General features: G+C 32.4%; 4 protein-coding genes across 5 annotated transcripts; 2 read left to right on the top strand and 2 right to left on the bottom strand.

Annotated features, from left to right (window-relative positions):
- Window positions 1-640: 640 nt before the first annotated feature.
- On the bottom strand, window positions 641-4,255 carry LOC112797800 (cyclic dof factor 2). The gene is made up of 2 exons (XM_025840891.3): window positions 3,728-4,255; window positions 641-2,515 (listed from the first exon to the last, which is right to left on the bottom strand). The coding sequence occupies exons 1-2, from the start codon at window positions 3,926-3,928 to the stop codon at window positions 1,220-1,222; spliced, it is 1,497 nt and encodes a 498-aa protein (XP_025696676.1). The 5' UTR covers window positions 3,929-4,255; the 3' UTR covers window positions 641-1,219.
- Window positions 4,256-11,998: 7,743 nt separating this feature from the next.
- On the top strand, window positions 11,999-16,108 carry LOC112797799 (defective in cullin neddylation protein AAR3). 2 transcript variants are annotated; one of them, XM_025840890.3, is made up of 9 exons: window positions 11,999-12,289; window positions 12,597-12,729; window positions 13,492-13,543; window positions 13,954-14,029; window positions 14,135-14,217; window positions 14,681-14,777; window positions 15,035-15,080; window positions 15,360-15,451; window positions 15,529-16,108. In XM_025840890.3, the coding sequence occupies exons 1-9, from the start codon at window positions 12,241-12,243 to the stop codon at window positions 15,846-15,848; spliced, it is 948 nt and encodes a 315-aa protein (XP_025696675.1). In that variant the 5' UTR covers window positions 11,999-12,240; the 3' UTR covers window positions 15,849-16,108. The 2 variants fall into 2 exon arrangements, with proteins under 2 accessions (XP_025696675.1, XP_025696674.1); XM_025840889.3 differs by having other exon boundaries at window positions 12,113-12,289; window positions 15,345-15,451.
- A 125-nt stretch (window positions 16,109-16,233) lies between these two features.
- Window positions 16,234-20,561, bottom strand: LOC112797798 (granule-bound starch synthase 2, chloroplastic/amyloplastic). The gene is made up of 8 exons (XM_025840888.3): window positions 19,654-20,561; window positions 19,000-19,420; window positions 18,768-18,832; window positions 18,546-18,623; window positions 18,334-18,444; window positions 18,213-18,257; window positions 17,582-17,755; window positions 16,234-17,505 (listed from the first exon to the last, which is right to left on the bottom strand). The coding sequence occupies exons 1-8, from the start codon at window positions 19,966-19,968 to the stop codon at window positions 16,549-16,551; spliced, it is 2,166 nt and encodes a 721-aa protein (XP_025696673.1). The 5' UTR covers window positions 19,969-20,561; the 3' UTR covers window positions 16,234-16,548.
- Window positions 20,562-20,926: 365 nt separating this feature from the next.
- On the top strand, window positions 20,927-22,324 carry LOC112794474 (protein DMP9-like). Its single transcript, XM_025836479.3, has one exon. The coding sequence runs from the start codon at window positions 21,524-21,526 to the stop codon at window positions 22,193-22,195; it is 672 nt and encodes a 223-aa protein (XP_025692264.1). The 5' UTR covers window positions 20,927-21,523; the 3' UTR covers window positions 22,196-22,324.
- The last annotated feature ends 3,051 nt before the right edge of the window (window positions 22,325-25,375 follow it).

Genomic DNA, 25,375 nt, shown 5'->3' with positions numbered 1-25,375 from the left:
TTACAAAAATTTAGCATATAGAGATTAAAGTTTATGTAATTTAAAGATTCCGTCAAATAACATAAGTACTTGAGAGAGAGAGGACGATGATGATGATGATGATGATGAAGTGTCTACCTTTTTGTTTTCAAAATGTCCCCATCCTTTTAGGTACAGATAAAGAGGAGAAGTTGAACAACTCATTTTGGGCCTCAATAATCAGGGCACTATTTCTTGTTTGTGTGGTTAGGATTGGAGCCCTTTGGTCAAGGGCATATGCCCTTTTCAGATTACTGTCTTTTACTCATTGGACTTCACTTCTGTCATGTACTCACAGTTACTTCTCTTCCTTCTTTCAACCGTAGTAATCATTTTTTCTCCATCAACACAAATCTATGCAGATATTTTCCCTTTAAAAATATTAAATATGTACAAAAACTTAACTACTACATCAGTCACTAAATTAATTACTAAATATTTGTGTATATATACGTATTGTATTTAACAAATTAACATATATTCTATATAAATAACTAATTTAAAATTAATTTTTGTATAGAACATGAATTAACCAACAGAGTATTTCTATTTCTTAATGAGTATTACTACCTACTTGCTTTGTTTCCAAATAAATATCACTTTAACTAACTTGGATCACTAATTTATGAATGTACAAATTTATTCAACATAACATAAATATTATGAGTCAATGTAATTTAAATGTCCATGTTGAAGGAGACTATTACATGACTTGAGATGATAAATCAAAGTAGGAAGCACGAATGAAAGTAGTTTCTACATGAACAAACCTACAAAAAACCAAAGCACACTGGCTGAGTCAATGTAAAGCATAGTTACAATCTGAAAGAAACCAGAACAAGAAGTTCAACTTGAACTCTCCTGTTCTTATTTATATACAAACATCTTTGGGAAGGGTCTAGCAAAATGAACTCACTATGTCTCACTAAGCCATATCTATGAACTTATATTTACAAAGAACTAAGAAAAAACCATCTGAATGAAAAGGTGAGAGGGTAAGAACTGCCTACACATAACCTAAGAAAATTCCATGGAAAGAAATGAAGGAAGAATCTTCCTCTGCTCTTCTTCAGTTGGCTAACAACAAGAACTAGTAACTCTTAACAAACAAGGCTGGCGAAGTTTGGAATGGTTCGATCAACGCTGCCGAATTGGGTTTTGCTGCACTCACAAACACAACATAAAATTATAAGCTACATGATTATGAAGTCTCGTGAAAGTTTAGCGACCTAGACAATGCTGCCGGATTGGCCTGCAAGACAGGCGAGGCTTGCATCGGATGATTCTTTTCGTGGTACTTTGAAGGGAATGGTTTGAAGAGTCCTTCCCCAAGAACTGAGTCATCCTTATCATGTTTGATTCCGAGTGTAGTCCATATAGAACTTTTTGCTGCTTCTTCTGGATCATCAATTCTTAGTGTTTTTGGAACCCAAAGGCACTTTTCTTTGTGATTCTCTTTGCTTTGTTTGTCCTCATTCTCACCACCCGGCTCATTTGATTTAAACATGTTTTCTTCTCTTGAATGTTTACCCAAGGTTGGGGAGTTAGGCCCAGAGTTTGTGGCTGCAGCATTTGGCGATGATGGTTGTGCTAGCCACGGCATGTTCCATGCACCCGAGACACCCCAATAAGGATAGAAAGGCATGGCAAATCTCGGTGGGCAAAAAGCAGGTGGTGGTACTGAAGAGTTCCACTGCGCCGGATTCCAAGGGAAAGTCCAAGGGGGACCGGGAAAGTAGGGAATTTGTGGTGTGAAGCTATGACCATTCTGAATGGATTGTTCTTGGGAATTACTATTGGTTGTACCTCCCATCAGTTTTGCAGAGCTAACCGAAGATTTATTGGATTGATCCTTCCCTTTTTCTTCACTCGCACAGGGAACCCGAATTCTTAGCTCTTCAGGCTTAGCAAATCCATTCCTCATGTAATTGTGTGCAGTTTTTTCAGAAAGGTTCAAAACAGATGCCATTGATTCGCACAAGGGTGCATCAGAACCAAATGTAAGGACCGTGCCGTTGCACATCAAAGGAGGATGATGGACCCCATTTGGCAAGTCTTTCCTGTTATTTTGCATTGCTCCTTCGGGGCCAGTTATCTGACGATAATGAACAGCAGTGTTCTTGTTCTTCCTGCGACCGGCACCTACAGGTACGTTCCTCATGGTTCCGCCAGCAGTCCAATATCTCTGACAGTTCTTGCAGAAGTGGCGGGGTTGGTTGACGTTGTAGTTGTTGTAGTAACAGAACTTGGTGTCCATGCTATTACAGCGGGGGCACGGCAGAATTTTGTCTGGCTTTTTGAGGGTCTTATCTTGTGAATTACTTGTCTCAGACTGTTCTTCTTCAGTCTTGGAAGTTTTCAAGGCCATGGCTTCTTTCTCAGTGGACTGACTAACAGATTCTTCACCTGCAGCAGATGCTGTATCCGGATTGACAATTTCTGATGATTGCAGGGGCACCACTTCCCTTTTTTCATCCGGTTTATTTCCCAAAGTATCCTGGATTCATGAAAACAGATACTAAGAATGCTGTTATGATATAAACAATATTAAAATTATGAAAAATAAATGCTCCAATGTTTTATATTTGTACTGTTTGCAACTACTGATATCTCTCCAAGACAAACTAAACACTAGAACAGTAATCATTCTATATATTCTTTCTCAAGCTACTTCATTAGAACTTAGCATTCAAAACTCAAAACACAAGAAATAAATTCTATATAATATATATGACACAGTAAACAACTAAAGTTTCATTTCTATTGTATTCATCTGTAAACATGTTTTAAATTTTACTAAGGTCTATGCTCAAACAAGAGAAAGGAATACAACTCTCATTATTTTCCTCTTAAAAATAGAACATCAATTACAATTCTGAAAATATCTAAGCATAGATATAAACATAAGTGCAACAAGCAAGGAAAATCAAAAGACGAAAGAAAAAAAAACATAATAGTTAGAAAGGCTCAATATAGTACTATGGCAGCTTTTAATTCTTCTTTCCAGATTTGGAAAAAAGCCATACAGAACTCAGCAACTCAGAAGTAAAAAGGAAAAAACCTTTTTTCCCCTTCCCCAACAAGAAAGCTATCATATACAAGAAAAATGAACGGGTGAACCCTGTTCAGTGAATGATTTACTATCACAGTGATTAGATAGTAAATAAAAAAGAAAAAAGAGCATGATTTTTACTTTTTGAAGGGAACAAGAAGAAGATTAAATTAGAGATATGTTCATGGTTTTCCAACAATAATCCTTGAAGCTGAACTTGAAGTATATGATAGACTTTATTTCTTTAATTCCTTAGATAATTCTAAATCCATTCTGCAGCCTCAAAACCTGACAGACTAAGAAAATCAACTGAAGAATTAATTCAAATGCTGTGTCGAATAGAATAATGCAACTTTTTCACGAAATACAAATAAGAACATGTAACAAGTCAAAGATGATCAAAAGAAGATAAAAATAAAACACCATCTATTAGTTCCTCTAGATTGAAACTTATCACAAATCCCCAATTAGGATCGGAAACTAATGCATAAACAACACAAATGCACAATACAATTCACGCCACGAAATCAAGTCAAAACAGAATCTTCAATGCTTAATCCAAAAATTAACACCAACCCATTTAATATTTTTACATTCCAAACAATGGGAAGAACTCAAAATCAAACCTTTGACACCCAAAAAAGAGAAAAATCTGACCTTGTTATCAATTTCTTCTAGCTCATGTGCATCGCTGCTGCTGGTAGAGTTCGTGGAAGAGGTGTTATTCTGATCAACACTGTCATCAACGGACGAGAGTGCCGGAGCTCCGGTGAGGTCGCCGGATCCGGTAGGAATCTCCGGCACCGGGATCGTCTTCCCGAAGAGCTTGATCGCAGGGTCCTTTGCAACTTCCGACATGTCTCTGTTTTTTTTTCTTTTTCCTTTTATTTATTTATTGGTTTTTGTGTAGAAAGAGAGAGAAAGAGAGAAGGAAGAGAAGGAGAAAAGGGCGAGAAAACTGAAAAAGCGTATAGAGAGAGAAAGAGAGAAGGGTGACACGTTGAGGTTGAAGGAGATCCGGTGAAGGAGGGAGGGTGTTGGGTTTTTGCCACATCAGAAGCTAACATGAATTCTCAGCCACAACACTCTCTTGTGGCCTTAAAAAGATCTTTCTCTTTCTTCCTTTTTGCTTTCTCTTTTTCTCTCCTCTTGCTTTTGTCTGCTTTCTTTAGTCCAAATCTTTCTTCTTTTATATTACTTCTTTTCTTTGTAGGTTTAGCCGATCATGATGCTAATTGCTAATGAGATTAACCAATGTGCTAAGTGGGTAAGTGGTAGTAAGTAGTAACTATTTTGATGTTTTAACTTTCAATTAGAGGCCTTGAGTTCAATTATTCAACATATCATTGATTTATCATAGTTTATAAATTTAATTTTGATATATTATCGGTATAAAATAATTTTATATATATAATATTATAATTAAAAAATAATTATTTTTTATATTAATCGTATAAATAATTATTAAAAAATAAATATAATTAAATAATTATAAAAAAATTTATAATGTCAATACATTAAATTAAATTAAATTAAATTTTTTTATTTTTGAAGTTAGATAAATAATTTAATTTAGTTATTAATATTTTAAAATAATCAATTATTTATTTTAGGTAAGAAAATATGACTCTTATTAATCCTTAAGCAAACTTTAATATCCAAATCTATAAATACTCAAATTTCACATGTTAAAAGATGAGGAAATTTGGTAGTTCATTTCCTAACAAAATTGGTCCTTAGTCCTTACCAAACCTAGTACTGTGTGGTTGGAATCGGCTACAGATAAGAAATGTAATTTAGCCTTATTTTGGGGTACCAATGTTAATTATAATACATTATTACTTTTAAATTTAGTTTCACAATTCTTAGTTTAGTGGCAGTTAAATCTTAAATGTCATTATGACTCATTACTTGACGTGAAAAACACTTAACTGAGATAAATATGAATTTTTTTTTCTCCGGTGTCTAGATAAATATGGTATTTGAAATTGACTTAGATGACTTAGTTGGTCTTTATTAATTTTGATTTAATTAAGTTATATAAATCATAAATCAATTTGCACTAAATTGAACATAATAATCCAAAACTAATAATCCAAATTCAAACTCTATACCTAAATATTTTTGAGAAATTGAGACACATTTATTTACCACATTAAAATTAAAGTAGTCCCGGTAAAAAATTTTATGCACGCAGTTTGCAAAAAACTATTATTCACTTTATAGTTTTGTTCACGAATGTTGGATATATACTTTTTCTCTTGCCGATTTTGTGGATGACATTTAAATGTGGCCCGCAAGTGGTACCTTAATCTCAAGCTTTTTTTTATTTTATTTCATTTTTAAATATCCTTTGGGCATATGCTGTTGACCTGTTGTTTCTAGTTTTGTAGTGGTTTCAATTTGCCATCGCATACTCAATTACGTAATAATTTATTTTAAAATATCAAATTCATGATATAAAATGAACTTCTGAGTTTGATTATAGAAAAGTATAAGGTGTCGTTTTGCTGCATACATAAAGAGTGTAGTACAGAACCTGAGATTTGATAGATGCAAGTAACTTAGAACTTTTAGAAGTGTATTCTTGAGTTGTGAAGGAAAGAAAATGCTAATAAGCTTTAAAAGGGGAGGAAGAAGAGGTGAATGAAAAGCTTAAAATATTTAAAATTAATGAGTTTAAAATAAACAAAGAGAAGACTAACAAGATCAAAACCTATAAAACTTCTTTTTTTATTTTCTTTAAAATATCTGTAAATCAAAAGCATGAAAATATTGTTAAAAAATTATTATTTTTTAATCTATTTATAGACGATATATATTAATTAATTATAATGATAAATTAAGTTATTTTACAGATTATATAATAGTAATTTTATTTATTGTCATAAATATTAAATTAAATAATTTATTATTATTTTTAATTTAAAATTAAATGAAAATAAAAACTAAAAATACTATTTTATTTGAGTTTTAAAATTTAATGGTGCCACATTCAAATATAAATAGTGATTTTAGAATTTTGGTTTCCAATATATCAAAGTCGTTTTTGTAGTTTTTTTTTCTATAAGCTAAGAAGAGGACAATTTACATAAATAAAATGATTGAAGAAAATCTTTACGCAAATCCAACATTGGCAAACTCTAGATGCAAATGCAACAAACGCAATTGTAGGTAATCTGCGACACCTTCTAGCGGAACCCAAATGCACGTAATCCGCTACACCATGTCGCGGATTACGTTGAGAATCTAGCATCACATAAACCGCTACATCCTGTAGCGGTTTATGACTAAATGTGCAGAAAGCATAATCTGCTATACCTTATAGCGGATTATAAGGAGAGTGGCGAGTGGCGCTGAAAGTTATACACGTGCGAGTGGCGCTGGCTCAACGACATGATGCAAGAGAAGCAGATTGGTGGTGATGACGGAGGCCATGCAAATCATCGCCTTCGTCAATCTAGTTCTAGACGACGGGCTGCTCGTGTTGGACGAGCACCTTCTGTCCACCATGATGACGATGCTGGATCATCCCGTGGTCACCCTACTGACACTCAAGTTGGTGGCACTGCAGAGGCTAGCATGGGTGGTACACCTTTCACTCGCGTATCTAGCTCTCAAGTACTGCATGAATGTAGCACGCAGATGTTAGCTGATCTTGCTACCACTACTTTCACCATGGATTTGGACGATCAGCTGGTTGGACCACAGTTTTATGCGGATTTCGCTGAGATCATACGGGGTGACGATTCATCAGTACTAGAGTCCGATTCCAGGCGGTCCATCCGAGCCTCCGGAGTACAGGCTACAGCCAGCAGATGTGCCGTCCCAGGTCCCTGAGTCCCAGCTCCCGGTCAACCTGAATGAGCCCACAGGCAGCCCATACGACACTTGGTTCGGCATGGGGGGGAGGGGGGACGCCACCATCTGTATTTGGACTTGGGCTATAGGAGGCTCCACCCGGAGATCGGCGAGTGACCAGGGTTAGACGTCCGACTTGATGTGGCACAGGCTCGCACTTACTTGGTCTATTCGGGGGCGACCATGATGTTGATGGTGACCAGCAGTAGCGCCCATTGTGTTAGTTTCGACCGTTATCGTTGTATGAATTATGACTTATTTATTTTCTGTTAGTTTTAACGACTTGTGACAATTATATTTGTATGACTTATGTAGTTAACTTATTTTGGGTTAGTGTTAATGCCTGGTGACTATTATTTTTGTATGATTTATTGCTTATGACGATTACATTTTGTATCAATTCATGCATTTTGCATCATGTGTTGTTACTATTACACAGGTATTCCTGATTTTTTATATAATGAGCCACTCTCCTCATAATCCGCTACTTATGCTTTATGCACATTCGGTCATGAACCGCTACATGATGTAACGGTTTATGTGATGCCAGGTTCTCAACGTAATCTGCGACAGGTTGTAGCGGATTACGTGCATTTAGGTTCTGTTAGAGGGTGTCGTGGATTACATACAATTACGTTTGTTGCATTTATATCTGAAGTTTGCCAATGTTGTATTTACATAAAGATTTTCTTCAATCATTTTATTTATATAAATTGCCCCTAAAAAGAGTTACGATTCAATCCTATCAAAATACAAAGCTTTGGTTAAAAAAATAAAAAAAATCCAATTTTTTCTCGATTATACTCATAAATTTAGATATATTTCCACCTTTTAAATATCTATTTCTTAATAATTTAATATGAATAATGTTTAAACTAAAGATACCAAGAATTTTCAATACATACTTGTAGTTGATATTCTATTAAACACCGTTATTCGTATACTTACAGAATACTTTAAAATTTTATAATTTAAAAAACTGTGATAATTTTAAAAATAAATATATGACATTTGAAAAAAAAGAAATATAATAATTTTAAGAGTAAAGTATTGTTTTTGCCCCCCAACGTTTAGGGTAAGTTTCAAAGTTATCCCTAACGTTTGAATCGTCCTATTTAAGTCTCTAACATTTTAAAATTGACTCAATGTTGTCTTGCCGTTAGAAATCCGTTAACAGAATTGACGGCGGGACAAAATTGAGACGATTTTGAAATGTTAGGAACTTAAATAGGACGAACACGTTGGGGACAAAAACGACACATAGAAATAAATTTAAATTTTATCCTTCAATAATATCAATTTTGTACGGTACATAGTTTTTCAATTATTTTTTAATCACATCTAAGTAACTTACACTTAATCACATTAATTTTATTCTAAATAAATTTATTTTTTTATAATTTTATTCTTAAAAATTTTTACTCATCATAAAATATTTGTAGAATGACTAGTACATAAACTTGTGGGAAAAAAATGATAAATATACAATAAAGTAATGCGATTCTAGTTATTTTACAAATATTTCATGATGAGAAAATCTTTAAGAGTAAAATTATAAAAAAAATTATTTAGAATCAAAATAATGTGATTAAGTGTAATTTACTTAGATGTGATTAAAAATAATTAAATAACTATGCATCATAAAAGATTGATATTAGTGAAGGATAAAATTAAAATTTATTTTTATGTATCATTTTCGTCCCCAACGTTTTCATCCTATTTAAGTCCCTAACGTTTCAAAATCGTCTCAATTTTGTCCTACCATCAATTCCATTAACAGATTCCTAACGACAGGACAACATTGAGTCAATTTTAAAACGTTAGGGATTTAAATAAGACGATTCAAACATTAGAGACAACTTTAAGACTTATCCCAAATATTAGAGACAAAAACGATACTTTACTCTAATTTTAAAGAGTATAAACTTTTGAACAACATTATTAATTATATATAAAAAAATTTTAATAATAAAAGATATATCACAAATGACATAAATATAATTTAATAATATTATTTATACACAAATTTATGTGATTTGTATAAAAATATTAATATTATTGTTAATTTATATATTTAAATTATTTTTTAATTAACAAAATAAAATTAATATATGTTAATTTTTAAAAATTATCAATGTTAAAATAGTGTCTACTAAAGAGAACACGCATAATGAAATTTAATATAATTTGTTCTATGAAAAATCAATACGATTTTTGACTATTTTTACTAAAGACAAAGTTGTTGAAAATAAATAATATGATCATAATTCAATAAATCATATGTCAAATAATTTATTATTGTTATTATATTAAAATGTTAATATAATAAGGTTTTTGATTAAATTTAGAGATTTATTATTGTAATAGTGATCATAATATTGAAAGATAAATCTTTTATAATTTAATCTAAATTGTTCTTGGTCATAGGATTATTAAAAAGGACATTAATAATCCAGAAAGATCTATATATATATGGTGCATATAGAGATATGACTATTGAACTGACTCACTTTGAGAATTCATAATGGTTATAATTACCACATATTTATCAATATGATATTCTCAAGATGAACATAGTAATAGAGTTTTCTTTGACCTACAACTGTCATAGTAATTAACAATGTGTTTATTATACTTTGATTCCGGACATCTAATACACTAGGGTGCTAGTTGAATGGATATTAGGTATGATTTAAATACTTGTAGAATTAATGATTAGTCAATAAGGAATCCGTCAACTCTCGATAAAGAATTTGACCTCTATGATTATAATGACTGAGATGAATAAAACCTTGACCAAGGGAATTGAATGAATTAAGAAATGAGTTTTTTAGGTCATTCACAATTCATTATAATAACGGTAACAAGTTAGAATTTGACAATTAAACCATACTCTAAGGATTAACCAAGAGCTGGAAAGATGGAAGGAATTATACTTTGTTCTTCTCAGGTTCTTAGTAAAAATATATTACTTCATTCTATCGGGTCATTGAGGAGTGTTGCTAGACGCCAATCTTGATTAGTAAATTTACTATGACTAATTTACTACCCGCTTAGTATTGAACCTATGAGGTTACACACTAACGAGTGTTCTAATCTTTGCTGTAGAATTATTTAATTATTATTTTGATTTGATCAAATAAATAATTATATTAATTCAGATGGAATATTATTATATTTTTTTTCTAACGCCAAGAATATAATAATAGTATGATAATTGAGAATATTAAATGAGATTTAAGAATAATTAGTTATTCTATTTCTAAATTTGGATGAGATCCTAACTGATTATATTTCAAATTGAGTTATGATATGATTCATAAATTTGAAGGATTTAAATTTAAAATCAATAACAAATCTCATACTATATATATGTAGTCAAGAGTACAAAAAATAGAAGAGAAAAAAACACAACGGTTTTATTCCTTTATCTCTACGCACATAAATATATGTGAGACTAATTCTTTGAGAATAATTTTATGGTGTGCAAAGAGTTGCAAGAGATTTTTCAATTTAGATCAGATGTCCATTGGTCAATGAGTTGACAGTAAGATTGGTCTCGGTGTGGATACGCATAGAGTTTTCGTACAATCGAAGAATAAAGTTTTTACTAAAACGTCTAAAGGTATTTAGATCTGATTTATATATATTGTTTATTATTGGAATAAAGTTTAAGTACAAAATAAATCTTTAAGATTACTTTCTTTTCTTCTACTGCCTGTTATGAATATACGGTAATCCTTCAAAAATGATTTTTCAAAAAAAAAAAATTCAGACACTTATGATCCTATTTTCATAAAATAAAAATTCGCCTTATTTGTTATTTTCAGCGTTAGCTTGTAATAAAAGATGTATAGTTATCAAAATTAAGGTGCTGAATTAGCCATTATTAAAATCGGAATTAATTTATCTCTTTTCACTTTTATTTTAACTTTTTTTTTCTCTTAGTTCTCTTTCTCTCTATTAGATTTTCTTGAGAAAAAGAACTTGTGATTGACTTTTGAATTTTCATGAGGATTTATTCCAAGTGATTATTTATTTTGTGTGTATGTGTTTTTTTTCCTCAAAGAACGTTTTTTTATTTTGGGTGATCATGGTTAGCGACAATATTTTTCATTGTAGAAATAATTTATTGCCACTTGAAGAGTATATAGTAAATTCACTTTGCAACTGGTATGTTTCTTCAACCTTTTTTTTTTTAAGAGAAATTTATATTTTGTAACTTGATTTTTCAGCAACTTACGATTCTGGTGAACTGACATCTTAATATTTTGATAATTTAGCATAATTTTGTTTGAAAATTTGAATTCTACACTTGATGTGAAGGTCTATGTTTTTTCTCCTTCTAAAATGATTGGGTTGCATATTACCAATTAAAGATAACAAAAAAGAGAATTGAATTGAATGCAATATTAGTTGAGCTGCTGAGACAATTATTTATGAGAGGAGTGTTAGGGGGTTAGCAAGTTGTGTGATTTGTAGCCATCAATTAGTTATTATTGGTGATTTTAATGGTGTGAAATTTCATTCAAAGATGAGAGATCACTCATTTTACTTTTACTGGTTAACTGTTGGCCAAATTTCAATAAAAATGCTGGCTCTAGATTTTTCCTTGTTTATAATGCTGGATGTGTTATAAAAAAGAGATTCAAGAAAAAGAAAGATAAGTGACTAAAGATGATGGTAAAAAAGATAAATTAGTCTTTGACTAATTTTAACAAAATATAAGTATTAGTTTGATTAATTTTTTTAGTGAAAAAAATATTTAAAAAAATAAAATATTTTTATTTAATTTAAAATCTATTTAAATATTTTTTAAAAAAAATATATTTTTATTAAAAAAATATTTTTTTTAAATTAACAATACTTTACTTAAAAAAAAGAAGAAATAAAAAATATTTGTAATATTTGAAAACTATTTTTTAAAAATTTATTTATATATAAAATAATTTTTGTCTATTAAAAAATATTTTTTACAAAAATAAAAAAATAAATACTTTTTTCAAAAACCAATTTAAATTGACCGAACTTATTACCACCCTAATTTATAAACCGTGTTGTCTTATGAACCGGATTGGATTTTCACTCTGTTTCTCTCTTTTTCCCCTCTTTCCCCAGTAAAATGGACCGGGTTGGTCCATGGGTTTTTTTGTAGCCAACCCAACATAATTAGACCAAAAAGCGAAAATAAAAAAAAAGCTGCGTTTTTTAATTTTGTTTCCTTCGTTGCTGAGTTTTTTTCTTCTCTCATCTGCGCTGCGCACCCATTCTGCTGCTTGCTCGAAGAGCTTCCGAGTGCAAGATTATCGATGGATGCATCTCGGATCGATATATTTGAGATTTATAGAAGATTCTCCGGTAATTTTCTTTGTTCCTCTTCTTCGTATCACTTTATTTTGATTCACTTTTTTTATCCCCGTATATTGATGTGGTGCTTCTTAGCTACGATACGCAACTGTTTTTTTTTTTTTTTTTTGCTGAGCTTCTTCTTGTTGCTATTGTTGTTATTATTTTCATTTTGGCTATCTTGGAAAATGGGAAGGAAAAAACTGAAATTTGAGAATTAAGCTATGTTTTTCTGTAGGCAAACAAGATTTAATCTTTTTAATCTTTTATTTATCTGATTGATTATTGTTTTTATTTTTATGTTGGTTATGGTGTACAGATATAAAATTAGGACATGGATTTGTTGTTGGAGATGAAGGGTACAGGCAGGACAGTGACATTCAGAAAGCTAAGCTTTCAAGGGAGGCATTGACACAGCTCTCCAAGTTGGTTGAGTCCAGAGTTAGTACAGGGTGAGTATCTTTTTTTTTTGTGTGCAGCTTATGAGAATTGCTTTCATGTTAATTGGTGTTGGAACCTGGAAGTGCTCATTCAGTTGTGTAGGTGATGATGATATTTGGATTGATACATCAGATAAATGTGTGAAGCTCTAAACAATTGAGTGAATTTATACGCTTTTATGTTTCCTTTTTTGATGATTGCTTTTGTAATTAACAAGTTCCATATCGATATCGTCTAGGAATATGGCCAAATAGCCTTCTCCTGTGAACTTGCTTTTAGAATTGAGTCAGGTCCATAATTCTAAATTGGTAACAAAACTTATTGTTTGCTTTATGTTGGATTACTTGCAAATGTCTGCTTCTGCAAACTTTACGCTCCAAATGCCAAACTCTCCGTGCGAAGAGGGCGTGTTAAGTTCTACATCAGTTAGGCATGTGATAAGCTCGGACAATTCTAGCTATTTGAAGCAAAGCTAGGCTCACAATTCTAGAATTTGCGGTTTATATTATAATGAAATTAATGAAGGCTTTAGTTTAATCATGGCTGTTGTCTATGGATCTTGTGCGGTTTTGAATCCGCATTTTAGTTTTACTTCCAAGTGAGCATGGTTGCTTTTCCATTCCAGCTTATCAAATGTCATGTGAATATTGATGTCACTCCTTTACCATGTATAGGTTAGTGAAATCCAAGTATAGCTAAAATCACAAGAGTTGCAACAAGTGGACATCTCTCTTTTTCTATCTTTAACTTTCTTAATGTGCCAAAATTTTCAGGGCAACAATTTTTGATGAACTTTCAATCCTCATGTCACGGTTGGAGTTGGTGGTGAGTTTTGATTTCTTTGACATTATTCAGTTATGCAATTTGGTATTCTTTTATCCAATGATATTTTTGTGTCTACAACTGCACAAATAGGTTTTAGCAATTTCTTTTCTCAATTAAAGTGGAAAAAAAAAAGAATTTTATGTTCTAAGAAACATAGTAGCAGGATGCACATACGTAAGACACCAAAGAATATATTATTACGATTACTGGACTGGATCCAGTGCTGATACTTCTCAAATGATAGAAATTCAAGTAATTTTGTTATAGGGAGAGACAGAAGGGGGAAAAAACAGATATATAGCCTGATGCAAAGCATTCTAGCGCTCAGATTCTGTTTGTTTTCTTGCATTTTTAATCTTTAATCTGATACTTGCAATTGGAACATGTGCTTCATTTGTTCCTCTCGCCAGGCAGACTTTTCAGAATTCACTCGGTTCTATGATTTTGTTTTCTTCATGTGTCGCGAGAATGGTCAAAAGAATATTTGTAAGTAGCCCGGTCATTTCGTTTGACATAATCTTGTATTAATTGCCTATGGTGGTGAATCAGTATGCAAAATCCTTACATTCTTCTCTTTTTGATAATCTGCAGCTGTAAGCAGGGCAGTAACTGCTTGGAAATTAGTTCTTGCTGGGCGCTTTCCACTGCTTCATCAATGGTGTGACTTTGTTAAGGTACCCTAATTATTAGACGACTGTGAAGCTTATGTGGTGCTTTCTTTAGTGACAGAGGGAAGTGTTAGGATTCAGTTTAGAAGGTGTGTTGAATGATCTGTAGTGTAAACTGTAAATACTTATTGGCTAATGGTTGCATTAAGCAAGGCTCTTGTATTTAAGGTTGGCCAAAGTGCATGATGTGGCTGCAACTTTACTGCATCTGTTCTTGAAATAGGAAAATCTTTCGTAAAACTCAATCAGTTAGCTATGAGGATGTGTTGTTAAAAATGATCAATTTTATGATCTATAATTGGTTGTAGATTTGGGAAAATGGACTTGGGCTCAGGGTTTGTCATACTTTTGGCCTATTTAAATGAAAGCCTGGGCATTTTTACTGAGTTAAATTGATTGGACCTGATTAAGAAGTAGTTTTGTGTTATTTTTTCTTTTTTTGGATGATAATATATTACATTTTATTTAGAAAAATCAACGGTACAACATCTCCGAGGATACTTGGCAGCAGGTTCTAGCTTTTAGTTGGTGTACACGTGATAATCTGGACGGGTATGATCCTGAAGGTACTATCTCATTGTGTGCTAGTTACAATATCTAGAGATGCCAATATAAATATGCATATACATGTCCCCATGTCATGTAATTTTAAGTCCTAGTTACAACAGTATCTAATTATCTACTTAAACATTTTGTTTCTGCTTCTCTCATGCTGCATGGGAGTTTATCTGGATAGTTGCATCTAGAGGAATTTTATTGTGGGGGATTAGCAATCATGCTTGGATTCTGATGCAATGTTCATTTTCCTTTTCTCCTCTTGCAGGTGCTTGGCCTGTTTTAATAGATGATTTTGTTGAGCATATGTACAGGTTAGATTTCTTTACATCCAAACAAAGCATCTTAAATCTTTTGAGAATTTTGATGATTCTCTAAGATATCCCCTCGAATGAACTGATACCCTTTACATTTTTATTTTTCTGATATATGATACCATTTACTTCTCTAATACCCTCCTTTTATTTTTGATACTTACTACCGATTAAAGTTTCCAGTTGTAATTCTGATTTCTAAAAGTAGAGAGAGGCATTGTATATTGTTATATATATTGGCATCTCCTAACCAGCATTGTTTAGTATATTACCCTGCAGCATATCAGGATCATGCTATGATAATTCCAGCTTTCATTGTAACTGTGGTGATCCAGAATCCAAGCCATGTGTTTTCAAGGACACACTTCCTGGTGAGCTTATTTATAGTTGCAGTCATTCTCTTATGTATGTAATAGGAGTCTCATTCACCGATGTATAAATCTGTCAGAACCAAGAAGTATTTCCAGCCTGAAGCGGAAATTACCTGAGGACACAGGGAAAAGTAATATGGAATATTCAAATATGTCTGAGGACTTGGTTTCTTCAAACTGTAAAAGAAGTAGAGCTCATGATACAGTGGATTGGGAGGACAATCCGCCAGGGAATACAACAGAGGACTGTATGGAAACGAGTAGACAAAACAGTCCCTTGTGCTCATCTAAGTCCCCGTGTGCTGTTGAAGGTTGTCTATCGAAGGGATTTGCAGGACTATTTTCGGCTAGTTCCTATGTGCAGTTTGGTAGGGAAAGGAGGGCTTCTTTTAGATGAAGCACCATTATAAAGGTATATAGATTTATCTTTTGCTAATTGCTATCTGTTGTTTGCACGGGATAGAAATATTTAACTTAAGGTTGTTCCTGTAGTTGTGTGGCTTAGCAAGTTGTGCTGGCGAGTGTTAATTGATGATCCATTGCCTTTGGTAAAATCAATAAAATGTCTTGTGTTTCATTTCTCTATATTGTTTCATGTATTGAAATTGATGATAAATATAAATCAGTAAACTGATTATGATGATTTTGATTTTACCAGACTTAATTTTCCAATGATATTGCAGTTGTTAACATTTTGTAATGTGCTTTAGGCTAGACAGAGTGCTAGGATTATTGCAGTTAGATATTAATACTGATATTTGTGATATAATAGAGATAAGTGCTTTCGGGAACTTGTATAGAACTTAACATAGTACCTTGAAAATCAACTTTGCTTGCTATCACACAAGTTAAATTGAGCTTGTAAACACTAGTATGATACTTAAACAGTGCATGAAATTGTTGTGTTACTGTTATAAAATCCTTAGAACACCAAAAACTTTTACCCTAATCCATTCCATCATGACTTTGACTGTATCCTATACACAATTCCTCATTTTCCTTCCCAAAACCAACAATTTAAGACACGATAGCCATTCAACTTGGATAATCTTCGTATTTTGATCAGAACTTTCTGGTAGAGTAGAGATGCCAGAAAGTTACCACTGGTACTTGGCAGCAAGAAGCACCTCCTCATACTGCTGCGCTGCGTTATCCCAACTAAGATCTTGTGTCATCCCTCGCCATTGAAGCCCTTCCCAGCTTTCCTTGTACTCTCTATAGGTCAATAAGCAGTTCCCTAATGCATGTATCAACTTGCCTGATTCTGCACTTTCAAATGTCCATCCAAGTCCTGTTTCATTGAAGGGATCAAAAGGCTTCACTGTGTCCCTCAATCCTCCAACAGCATGCACAACAGGAACTGTTCCATAAGCCATGGCATAGAGTTGGTTCAATCCACATGGCTCAAATCTTGATGGCATGAGCAATATGTCTGCTCCTGCAGTTATTCTATGAGCAGTCTTCACGGAAAAACCAACCCAACTGCGGATCTTGTCATTGTGTTGATTCTCGAAATTCCGGAGCATTTGTTCCAAATCCGGTCTTCCAGATCCCAACATGATTAGTTGCACATCCTGACCCATCATCCAAGGAACCGCTTCGGCTATGAGATCAACGCCTTTCTGCGGATCCAACCTTCCGATAAAACCGATTACCGGAATGTCCTCACGAACAGGCAAACCGAGCTCCTTTTGCAATGCGGCTTTACATTGAGGCTTTCCAGTATGCAGTGTCTCGAGGGAGTAGTTGGTGTAGCCATCCGATTTCAAGTGAACATCAAACTTAGGGTTCCAATCTTTGTTATCAATTCCATTCACGATTCCCCGCAGTTTCCATCCATTGTCATTGATGATCCCATGCAAACCCCAACCACCTTCAGAAGTTTTAAGCTCCCATGAATACCCATGGCTAACCGTGACAACACGGTCTGCGCTCTTTAAACCGGCTGCAAAAATGTTGAAGTGGTCACCTCCAATGGGGTCATATAGTTTAAAAAGGTCTGTGTAGTGTTCAGCTAAATCAACATAGAAGAAATCATCAACAGGACCCCGACCCTACAAGGAAAGAAAGAGTTAGTGTTAATGTGTCAAATATCTTCTTAACATAGACATATATAGATAGAGATTGAACCTGGTGAGCTATGTTATGAATAACGAGAACTGATCTTGTGTACTTCATCAAACCCTGGTCACGATAGTATGCCTTAAGATACACTGGCAGCAATGAAGTATGCCAATCGTTTGCTATGAAAGCCAAGTTTCCATCTCCATAGCAAACACCACCACATGGAATGTGCCACGGAACCTGTGAATTTTTCAGTTTGATTTATTATTCATATTCAAAGAAACGCATCAGAGCTATAGTGAAGACTTCAAGAACAAAATCAGTACTAGTCATTTTCTATTTTATCTTCTTTTCACACACATGATTTCAAGCTGTGACAGATTGTAGACCACAATCTAGTATTCTTTTCTTCATTTTAAAGAAGAAACAAAATCTCCTTCAAATCACTAGCATCCTGAATCTCATTATCAGAAATTCAACTAATATTCTCTAGTCTGACCGAGATCACATGAAGGGTTAGGGATCTGCCTTAGAAATAATTTTTCTTTCCCCTTCTCTTAATTAAATCCTAATCTCTAGTTAAAAGACCAAACCATTATCATAATACAGTATTCTAATGTGCTAAAAGACTTCAATTTGTTAGAATTATCCCATAAATAAACATTGACCAAGTGACAAAGTCATTTAGTTTATGTACCTCAACAGCTGCCTTGCAAAACAGTATCATGCGCTTTAGAATATCCTGTGAGATGAAAGGCAAGGTGAGTTAAATGTGTAAAATACTTGACAGTGACTCTCAAGGAAAAATATATTATTACCAATCTGCTTCCTGCATATATGTTATGCTCCAGATTGTGAAACATTGGACTTTCAATGAAAACAAAGTCTACACCATCAATGTAGGCCTGGAAATATCTTACTTCCATATCCTGTAGAGTGAAAAATTGGAAGGTTACAACACCCTCAAAGTAGAACCAATGTAACACATTGAAAAATAACAATCAATAGGAACAAAGCAGATGCTGCATACATGACCATCCACTCTGTATGTTTTTCGTACTCCTGTATCTTGGGGTTCGATATAGTTACCATACCGAGGCACAACTACCTGAGAGGAAAACAGAGAAGAAGAAGAAGAAGAACATGGTATATTATGCAATGGGCAAGGTACAAATTCAAAGATTAAGTTTTCTTCTAATAATTTGTTATATTCAATTATTCAGTAAAGTTCAATAAGGGAATAACATGTTACCATGACCCTATGTCCACGCTTAGCTAAAGCCTTTGGTAATGAACCAACAACATCTCCAAGTCCACCTGTTAACTCACATAAAAGTCTATAAGTTTATGTCCTTCGTATCTTTGTATTTTCGGTCTTGAGGCAGTTATCAATATAACATATATAACATCTTATATTTAAAAAATATAGACATATTTTTATTAAAAGTCACCAAAATTGGTATAGGGTGGGTAGGTTTAGTTACCTGTTTTTGACCAGGGAGCACATTCTGCTGCAACTACTATAACATTCATCACATTGGTCCCAGCCAAAGGATGCGGTATTTCGCCTTCACTCCCAATCTCATTAGATTCATCAGTGATATTCTCCAAACTTGATTCAATAACACCATCCTGATTCTTAACCTTCAGACTTGAGTTCTCAGTTCCATTTGTAAAGAAGGCTGGTAGTGAATCCAGCCTCAACGAAGCCGGTTCAGGAGGCGGGACTCTAACATCCTGGTTAGATTCATTAAAGCCTCCATAAATGCCTAGAATGTTACCATTTTGGTTCTCAAAAGAATGGCTTCTGCCATTGGTGCCATGTTCATAAGAAATACCGTCCCCTTCTGGTTTACTAATATTGTCACTGTCTATGGAAGAAATTAGTTTCTTTCTTTCTGAAATCTGCAATTGATGAGTTGAGATTGGCCATGTAAACATTTGCTATGAAGCACAACATAAGCATAGTTACACTAGCCTTCTAGATGAACAAACAAGCATATATAGTACTCTTGGTACATCCATACTAAATATATCTAGATACATTGAATTGCGAGTGTACTGAGTTTTCAAAGTGACGGACATTTTGAAACGGATAGAGTAAATACAACACTACTTTAGGATAAAGCAGAATATACCTGTTGAAGTAGGTCCCTTTGCAAAGCAAGAACCTTCTTCGTCTTTTCAATAGTGGCATGCACCACATCCTTTGATCCATCTTCATACTCATCTTTCCCAAAACTCTTGCAAGCTATTGCTCTTACTTTCTTACTCCTCCATAACACCCTCTTGCACCAACACAACCCCGACCTTTCAGAATGCCCAAAACATGAACCCTTTATGCCACAAACTGGAAACCGGGGAGAATGGTAGCTGCTTCTTGTCTCAAGCAGCACCAGAGACTCAACATTAGTTTCCAATACAAATGGCAAAGATCCCAATGATGCCATCATCAGAAAGAAAAGTAATCAATCAACACAAGTTTTTGAGAGAAAATGGTGCATGCACAATGCTATAACTGAGTGATGGGAAAAACCCAGATAGGGATTTTGCAAAAGATGAGGACTTTTGTAATTTTGTCATGGAAGTGAAGGAGCAGAGGAGGAACCAACCAATATATATAAAAAGAAGAATAAGCATGAAAATCTAGTGGTTAATTGGATTGTGGAATATGGAAAGTGGACCCAAGAGAATGGGAACATTCATGGAGTTTGAGGTTGGAAATCGCTGACAATTTTAGAACAGAAGAGTTGAAGCAAATATTTTTGGAGTTGTGATTGAGAATCTTAGCTAGAAATTGAAGAGAGAGAATTTTAAACGTGAAATTCATTGATATGAGAAAGGGGGACCAGCATGAAAGATTCAGTGATTCACCATTCATTGGTAGAACTGAATGAACAAAAGTTCTTCTATCTTCCACGGTTGTCTGAATTGTAAAAAGTTACTTCATAGAATCATCTTGAATGATTTTATACATTTTAAATTTTTTATATTTTATTTTACCAACCATCTATAATACTATTTCAACCCAAAGAAACTACTTTTAAGGTTAGTTTGACATTGGCCATCTTATTAGGGTTACGTATGATTAAAGTAGTTCATTCTGATATTGATAACATAAATCAAATTTCTATTCTTTAGGTAATAATATATAAATTTAATTTTGATACACGGTCAACACAGTTTTATACGTGTATCTAATTATGTAATACTATATTAACAAAAATAACTACTTTTATATTGATCACGTAAATGATCATTCAAAAAGCCGAATGTAATAGAACGAATGTATAAAACATTTTACACATAGGATATCAAAATTAAATTCTTTTTAGTTATTGATTTTAAACAGTAGAAATAACAAAATTTGAATATACATTCTTCACAAGTAGATTACTTTAAGTGGTTTAGATGTCGATGCCCAAGTAGATGCAAGATTTCCGCGTAGTAGATTGGAAAATCCAAAGAAATCATTTCGTCTTTTTCATTAATGACAAAATCACGTTTCTGGCATGTTGTAAAATTTTATAGTATTGCCTAGAACCTAACTTAATACCACATGTTCCTACTCAAACCTATAATCTTTGTGGTTTTGTTTTTTTTTTTCTTTCTTTCTTTCTTAGTGGCATGAGCAATTTTTTCTTATTACTATAGAGCAAGCGCTTATCACGTGGTTTTATATCCCTGATCATCATCACCTCGTTCTATTTAGTTTCCTGCATTGTCCTTATGTTTGAATGGTTAATGTGCCTAATCAACAATTAGCAAAGCACTCTACTCTCATAAATCATTATTTCCTTCTTAGAAGTGATGAGAAGAAATCAATAACTATAAACAAGTAATAAAGATGATATACTTAAGTAACCGCCAATAACCGCTCAAGTGTTTCAAACTCAATTTGTAAATTCCACTGTATTTAAACTCTTCTTAATTTAGAATTCCTTTCTCTATTCTTCTCAATTCTCATCATTGGATTCAATTAAATTCATCCACTTACACACACAAAAAATGGAACCAACCCAACAGGAAGTTGGAATCAAAGTTTACAATGCAACTCCAGCACCGTCCCATGATGATACACGCAATTCTTCCGGCCTAGTCACTCTTCCGGTGATGCCTCCAGAGGCTGTCCGGAAGAATCGCCGTGCCATCATGGCAAAGGGTGTCCAGAAGACACTCAACAAGACTTCATTACTCGGAAACTTCCTCCCAACGGGAACACTCCTCACATTCGAGATGGTCCTTCCATCAATCTACAAGAACGGACAATGCAGTCACGTGCACAGCATGATGACCCACGTGCTCCTAACCATATGTTCACTCTCATGCTTCTTCTTTCACTTCACGGACAGTTTTCCCGGGCCTGACGGAACCATTTATTATGGTTTCGTGACCCCGAAAGGACTGTCCGTGTTCAAACCGGGGATTCCGGTTCAAGTGCCAAAGGATGAGAAATACAAGGTTTCCTTCACGGATTTTGTGCACGCTTTCATGTCCGTGTTAGTGTTCGTGGCAATTGCTTTCTCGGATCATAGGGTTACTAATTGCTTGTTCCCCGGACATGAAAAGGACATGGATCAAGTCATGGAGAGTTTTCCGCTAATGGTGGGAGTAATTTGTAGCGGTTTGTTTCTTGTGTTTCCCAATTTCAGACGTGGAATTGGATGCATGTCTGCGTAATATGAAACTTGTTATTGTGTTAGTAATAATTTGTTTGTGATTTGGTAGTTATTTCTTTAATTTTATCTACATCATATTCATGTTTATATTTTGTTATAAATTAAGGGCTAAAGAACAAGAATAATATTGCTCTTTTTTTTAATGGTTGGTTTTTGAATTTATTTGGCGGATTAATATTTGATCCCTAATAAATATTTAATTTAGAACGAGAATGTCCTTTGCTTAATCATAATTCAGAAACATTATGCAACTTTCAACCCTTATAGATTCATTGTGTCTGTGTTATGTTATATATCAATGTATATATGATATATCATTATATCAAGATGTGTAATCATTAAATACTAGTATACTACTTAGAATGAATTTGTTAATTTAGTGCAGCCAGCAATTGGTTTTATTTAAGCTTTAAACTATTCACCAAGTTAGTTAATATGTGTATAATTATACATATTAGTTTACAATTTTTTTAACTAAATAATTAATAACAACTGTAATCAAACTTGTAATAAATGAATAATTAAATATATTTAATAATTTTGTTTTATAAATTGCTAAATACTTGTTTTTATATGCAGTGTTGGTTTTTGATATATATGTAATATAATTGGTAAAACAAAAATAATATATGCAAACTAAAAATTTGTCATAATGTGTTTGTATATAAAAATATATATTGTTTAATTTATTTTTAATATATATTTATATTTTAACATATATTTTAAATTGATTGATAATTGATTTAGCGAATAATTTTTAATATACATATAGCATAGTTATTGATAAAAAATGTAGGCTTTATTAATCAGCTCTTATTAAGTCTTTTTTTCTAGAAAAAAAAAGGTGTGAGATTAAATTTGATCTATAATAATTTTTTTAACTATCTAATAATTAGTTAATTTAATTTTTATTACATATCTCTCAAAACATAAAGAAGATCCCTCACAAAATAAAAGAGTTTATTTATGCAAAATAGTGAAAATTTAGGTACAGTCAATCTCACCATACAAAATTGAAACATTGGCATATTAGAAACTTACGTAATTAGTTCTAATAAGAATAGTGGTAATAATGGAAGCTCTGAAGGATACAAAGCTCTAAAGAATTATGGGAAGAAACGCTAAAGAATAAAAGTACTACTAAACAATATGTGTGTATAATGTTGTATATAATATATGCTTAATATATATTTAAACACGAAAAAGTAAATTTTAATTCTTACTATTGATGATCCCCTTAATAATCTTAACTTGGGTCCTTCTCTAAACCAAGTTCAATAGCTCTGCCCCAAAATGAGCCAAACTCAACCCAAAAATTAGTTTAAAGAAATTCATTATCTAAAATTCATAAAAAATAATTGAAGCTTTTTAGTGAAATAAATAAAATGAAAGCTTCGTATAGAGTACTTGAAAACTACAAAGAACTGGAATATATCAAGTATCAACATTCGGTCAATTGCATGATTATCAAGTAATGATGTTGATTTATATATCTTTCTATTTTTCTTTATTATTTTCATGCAGTATGAATTTTTGAAATAAGTACAATTGTGTCACTAATAAACTAGTTGAGTGCAAGGTGCCACGGCATAGCCTTACCCTTACATATTGACTAGTTCAAAAGAAAATTTCTAAGTCCATATTGGAGAGAGGATTTATTTTTTAATTATTATTATTTTTTCCTTCATTCTATTACTCTTCTTTGCTCTCTTTACAGAGTACATCTTAAAATTAAACTGAAATTTAACATGTTTTTTCATTCAATCTGGCATTGGAGTCTGACTAGCTAATTTCGTGTTTTGAATAAGCATCTTCATTAAATTTTGGAATTAATAAGTCAAATATTTTGATTATTCTAACGGTTATTCATCAGCTCAAACAAACTGCCATGCATATGGATTTGTTTCAATTCAAAAGATTTTTCTTCCTCTGAAATATCGAAGAAAGACTCTGGTCATCAGTCTTAATGGCATTAAATACTATCCAACTTCAAATTTGTATGGTTGCATGTGGACCACAACGTTTAATTTTGTAGTGGCATGGAGTTATATATGAATTTTGGTGTTATATATTATTGACTGCTGAATAATTATATGTAGAGATATTCAACATTTCATTAGAAGTGTTCACAAATAGTTTAAGATAGGAGGAACAAGCTAAGTATAATTGGTAGACACTGTATTCATATAATACCAGGTTAATTTTAGTTCAAACAAATTGATACTTTGAATTAAAGACATATATAAATTATTAATTAATAAGCTTATATTACAATTCAATTGATATTCCATATACATACAAAATTTCTCACTCAATAAATACTCAACTGCCTCGATGGATATAATGATGGAACATTTCACAGCAATATACATATGCTCAATAATGATGGAATATTTCAAGCAGCCATTCAAGTTGAGAAGAGATTTTCGCAGCCTTAATTTAGATTATAGATATGATGGCATTAATGATAACAATTGAAATTTAACTAATAAGTTATATTTAACCAAATTGAGTTGGTATAGTGGTTAATTCAGTAGTTTACTTAAATAAATATCAGAGAGTTTGAATCTCGCATTGTGTAACAACCATTGGCGAGCGACAAACCTTTAAATGGAGTTCATCAGTACGTCAACGGATTAATTCTTAACTTGTTGGATTGTGAGATACCATAAAAAAAAAGAGTTATATTACGTGTATACCAAAATCAGCTATCAAAGTCAGCTACTAGTATAAAATATATATTGAAATACAAATACACATTGAAAATAAATTAAATCACACGTATATTTATATATAAATATATTGGTGGTTAATTTTAGCAGCTGATTTTAGTATACAAATAACATTTTTGAAAAAAAAAACCTAATAAGTTACATTTTTAGTGATATATCATGATAGAACTGTGTTATATATATTTATATAAGATATATCGATGAATATTAAATAACATTAAGGTATAATAAATTTATTTATTTTCTTAGTTAAACTGATCAGTAGCATATATAACTATATCAGGTACAAATAGATAATATATATAAATAAAATATATATATATATATATCCAAATAAATTAATAAATTTATTAATTTTCATACAGAATAAAAATTTTTTATACAGATAATTAATTATATATTATTATTACAAAAAAAACTAATTTTTAAAATTTATTATTTAATTAAAT

This window comes from Arachis hypogaea, chromosome 4 (genome assembly GCF_003086295.3).
Source record: "Arachis hypogaea cultivar Tifrunner chromosome 4, arahy.Tifrunner.gnm2.J5K5, whole genome shotgun sequence".
Lineage (NCBI taxonomy): Eukaryota > Viridiplantae > Streptophyta > Magnoliopsida > Fabales > Fabaceae > Arachis > Arachis hypogaea.
This window is presented reverse-complemented; position numbering and strand designations above follow the sequence as displayed.

Coding starts and splice junctions, on each gene's coding strand:
- LOC112797800 (XM_025840891.3), bottom strand. CDS start 3,928: ATGTCGGAAGTTGCAAAGGACCCTGCGATCAAGCTCTTCGGGAAGACG. Junction 2,516..3,727: donor TAGAAGAAATTGATAACAAG/GTCAGATTTTTC, acceptor TCATGAATCCAG/GATACTTTGGGAAATAAACC.
- LOC112797799 (XM_025840889.3), top strand. CDS start 12,241: ATGGATGCATCTCGGATCGATATATTTGAGATTTATAGAAGATTCTCC. Junction 13,544..13,953: donor TGTCACGGTTGGAGTTGGTG/GTGAGTTTTGAT, acceptor TCCTCTCGCCAG/GCAGACTTTTCAGAATTCAC. Junction 15,081..15,344: donor TTTGTTGAGCATATGTACAG/GTTAGATTTCTT, acceptor AGCATTGTTTAG/TATATTACCCTGCAGCATAT.
- LOC112797798 (XM_025840888.3), bottom strand. CDS start 19,968: ATGATGGCATCATTGGGATCTTTGCCATTTGTATTGGAAACTAATGTT. Junction 18,833..18,999: donor TGCTCCCTGGTCAAAAACAG/GTAACTAAACCT, acceptor GTGAGTTAACAG/GTGGACTTGGAGATGTTGTT. Junction 18,258..18,333: donor TATATGCAGGAAGCAGATTG/GTAATAATATAT, acceptor TTCATCTCACAG/GATATTCTAAAGCGCATGAT.
- LOC112794474 (XM_025836479.3), top strand. CDS start 21,524: ATGGAACCAACCCAACAGGAAGTTGGAATCAAAGTTTACAATGCAACT.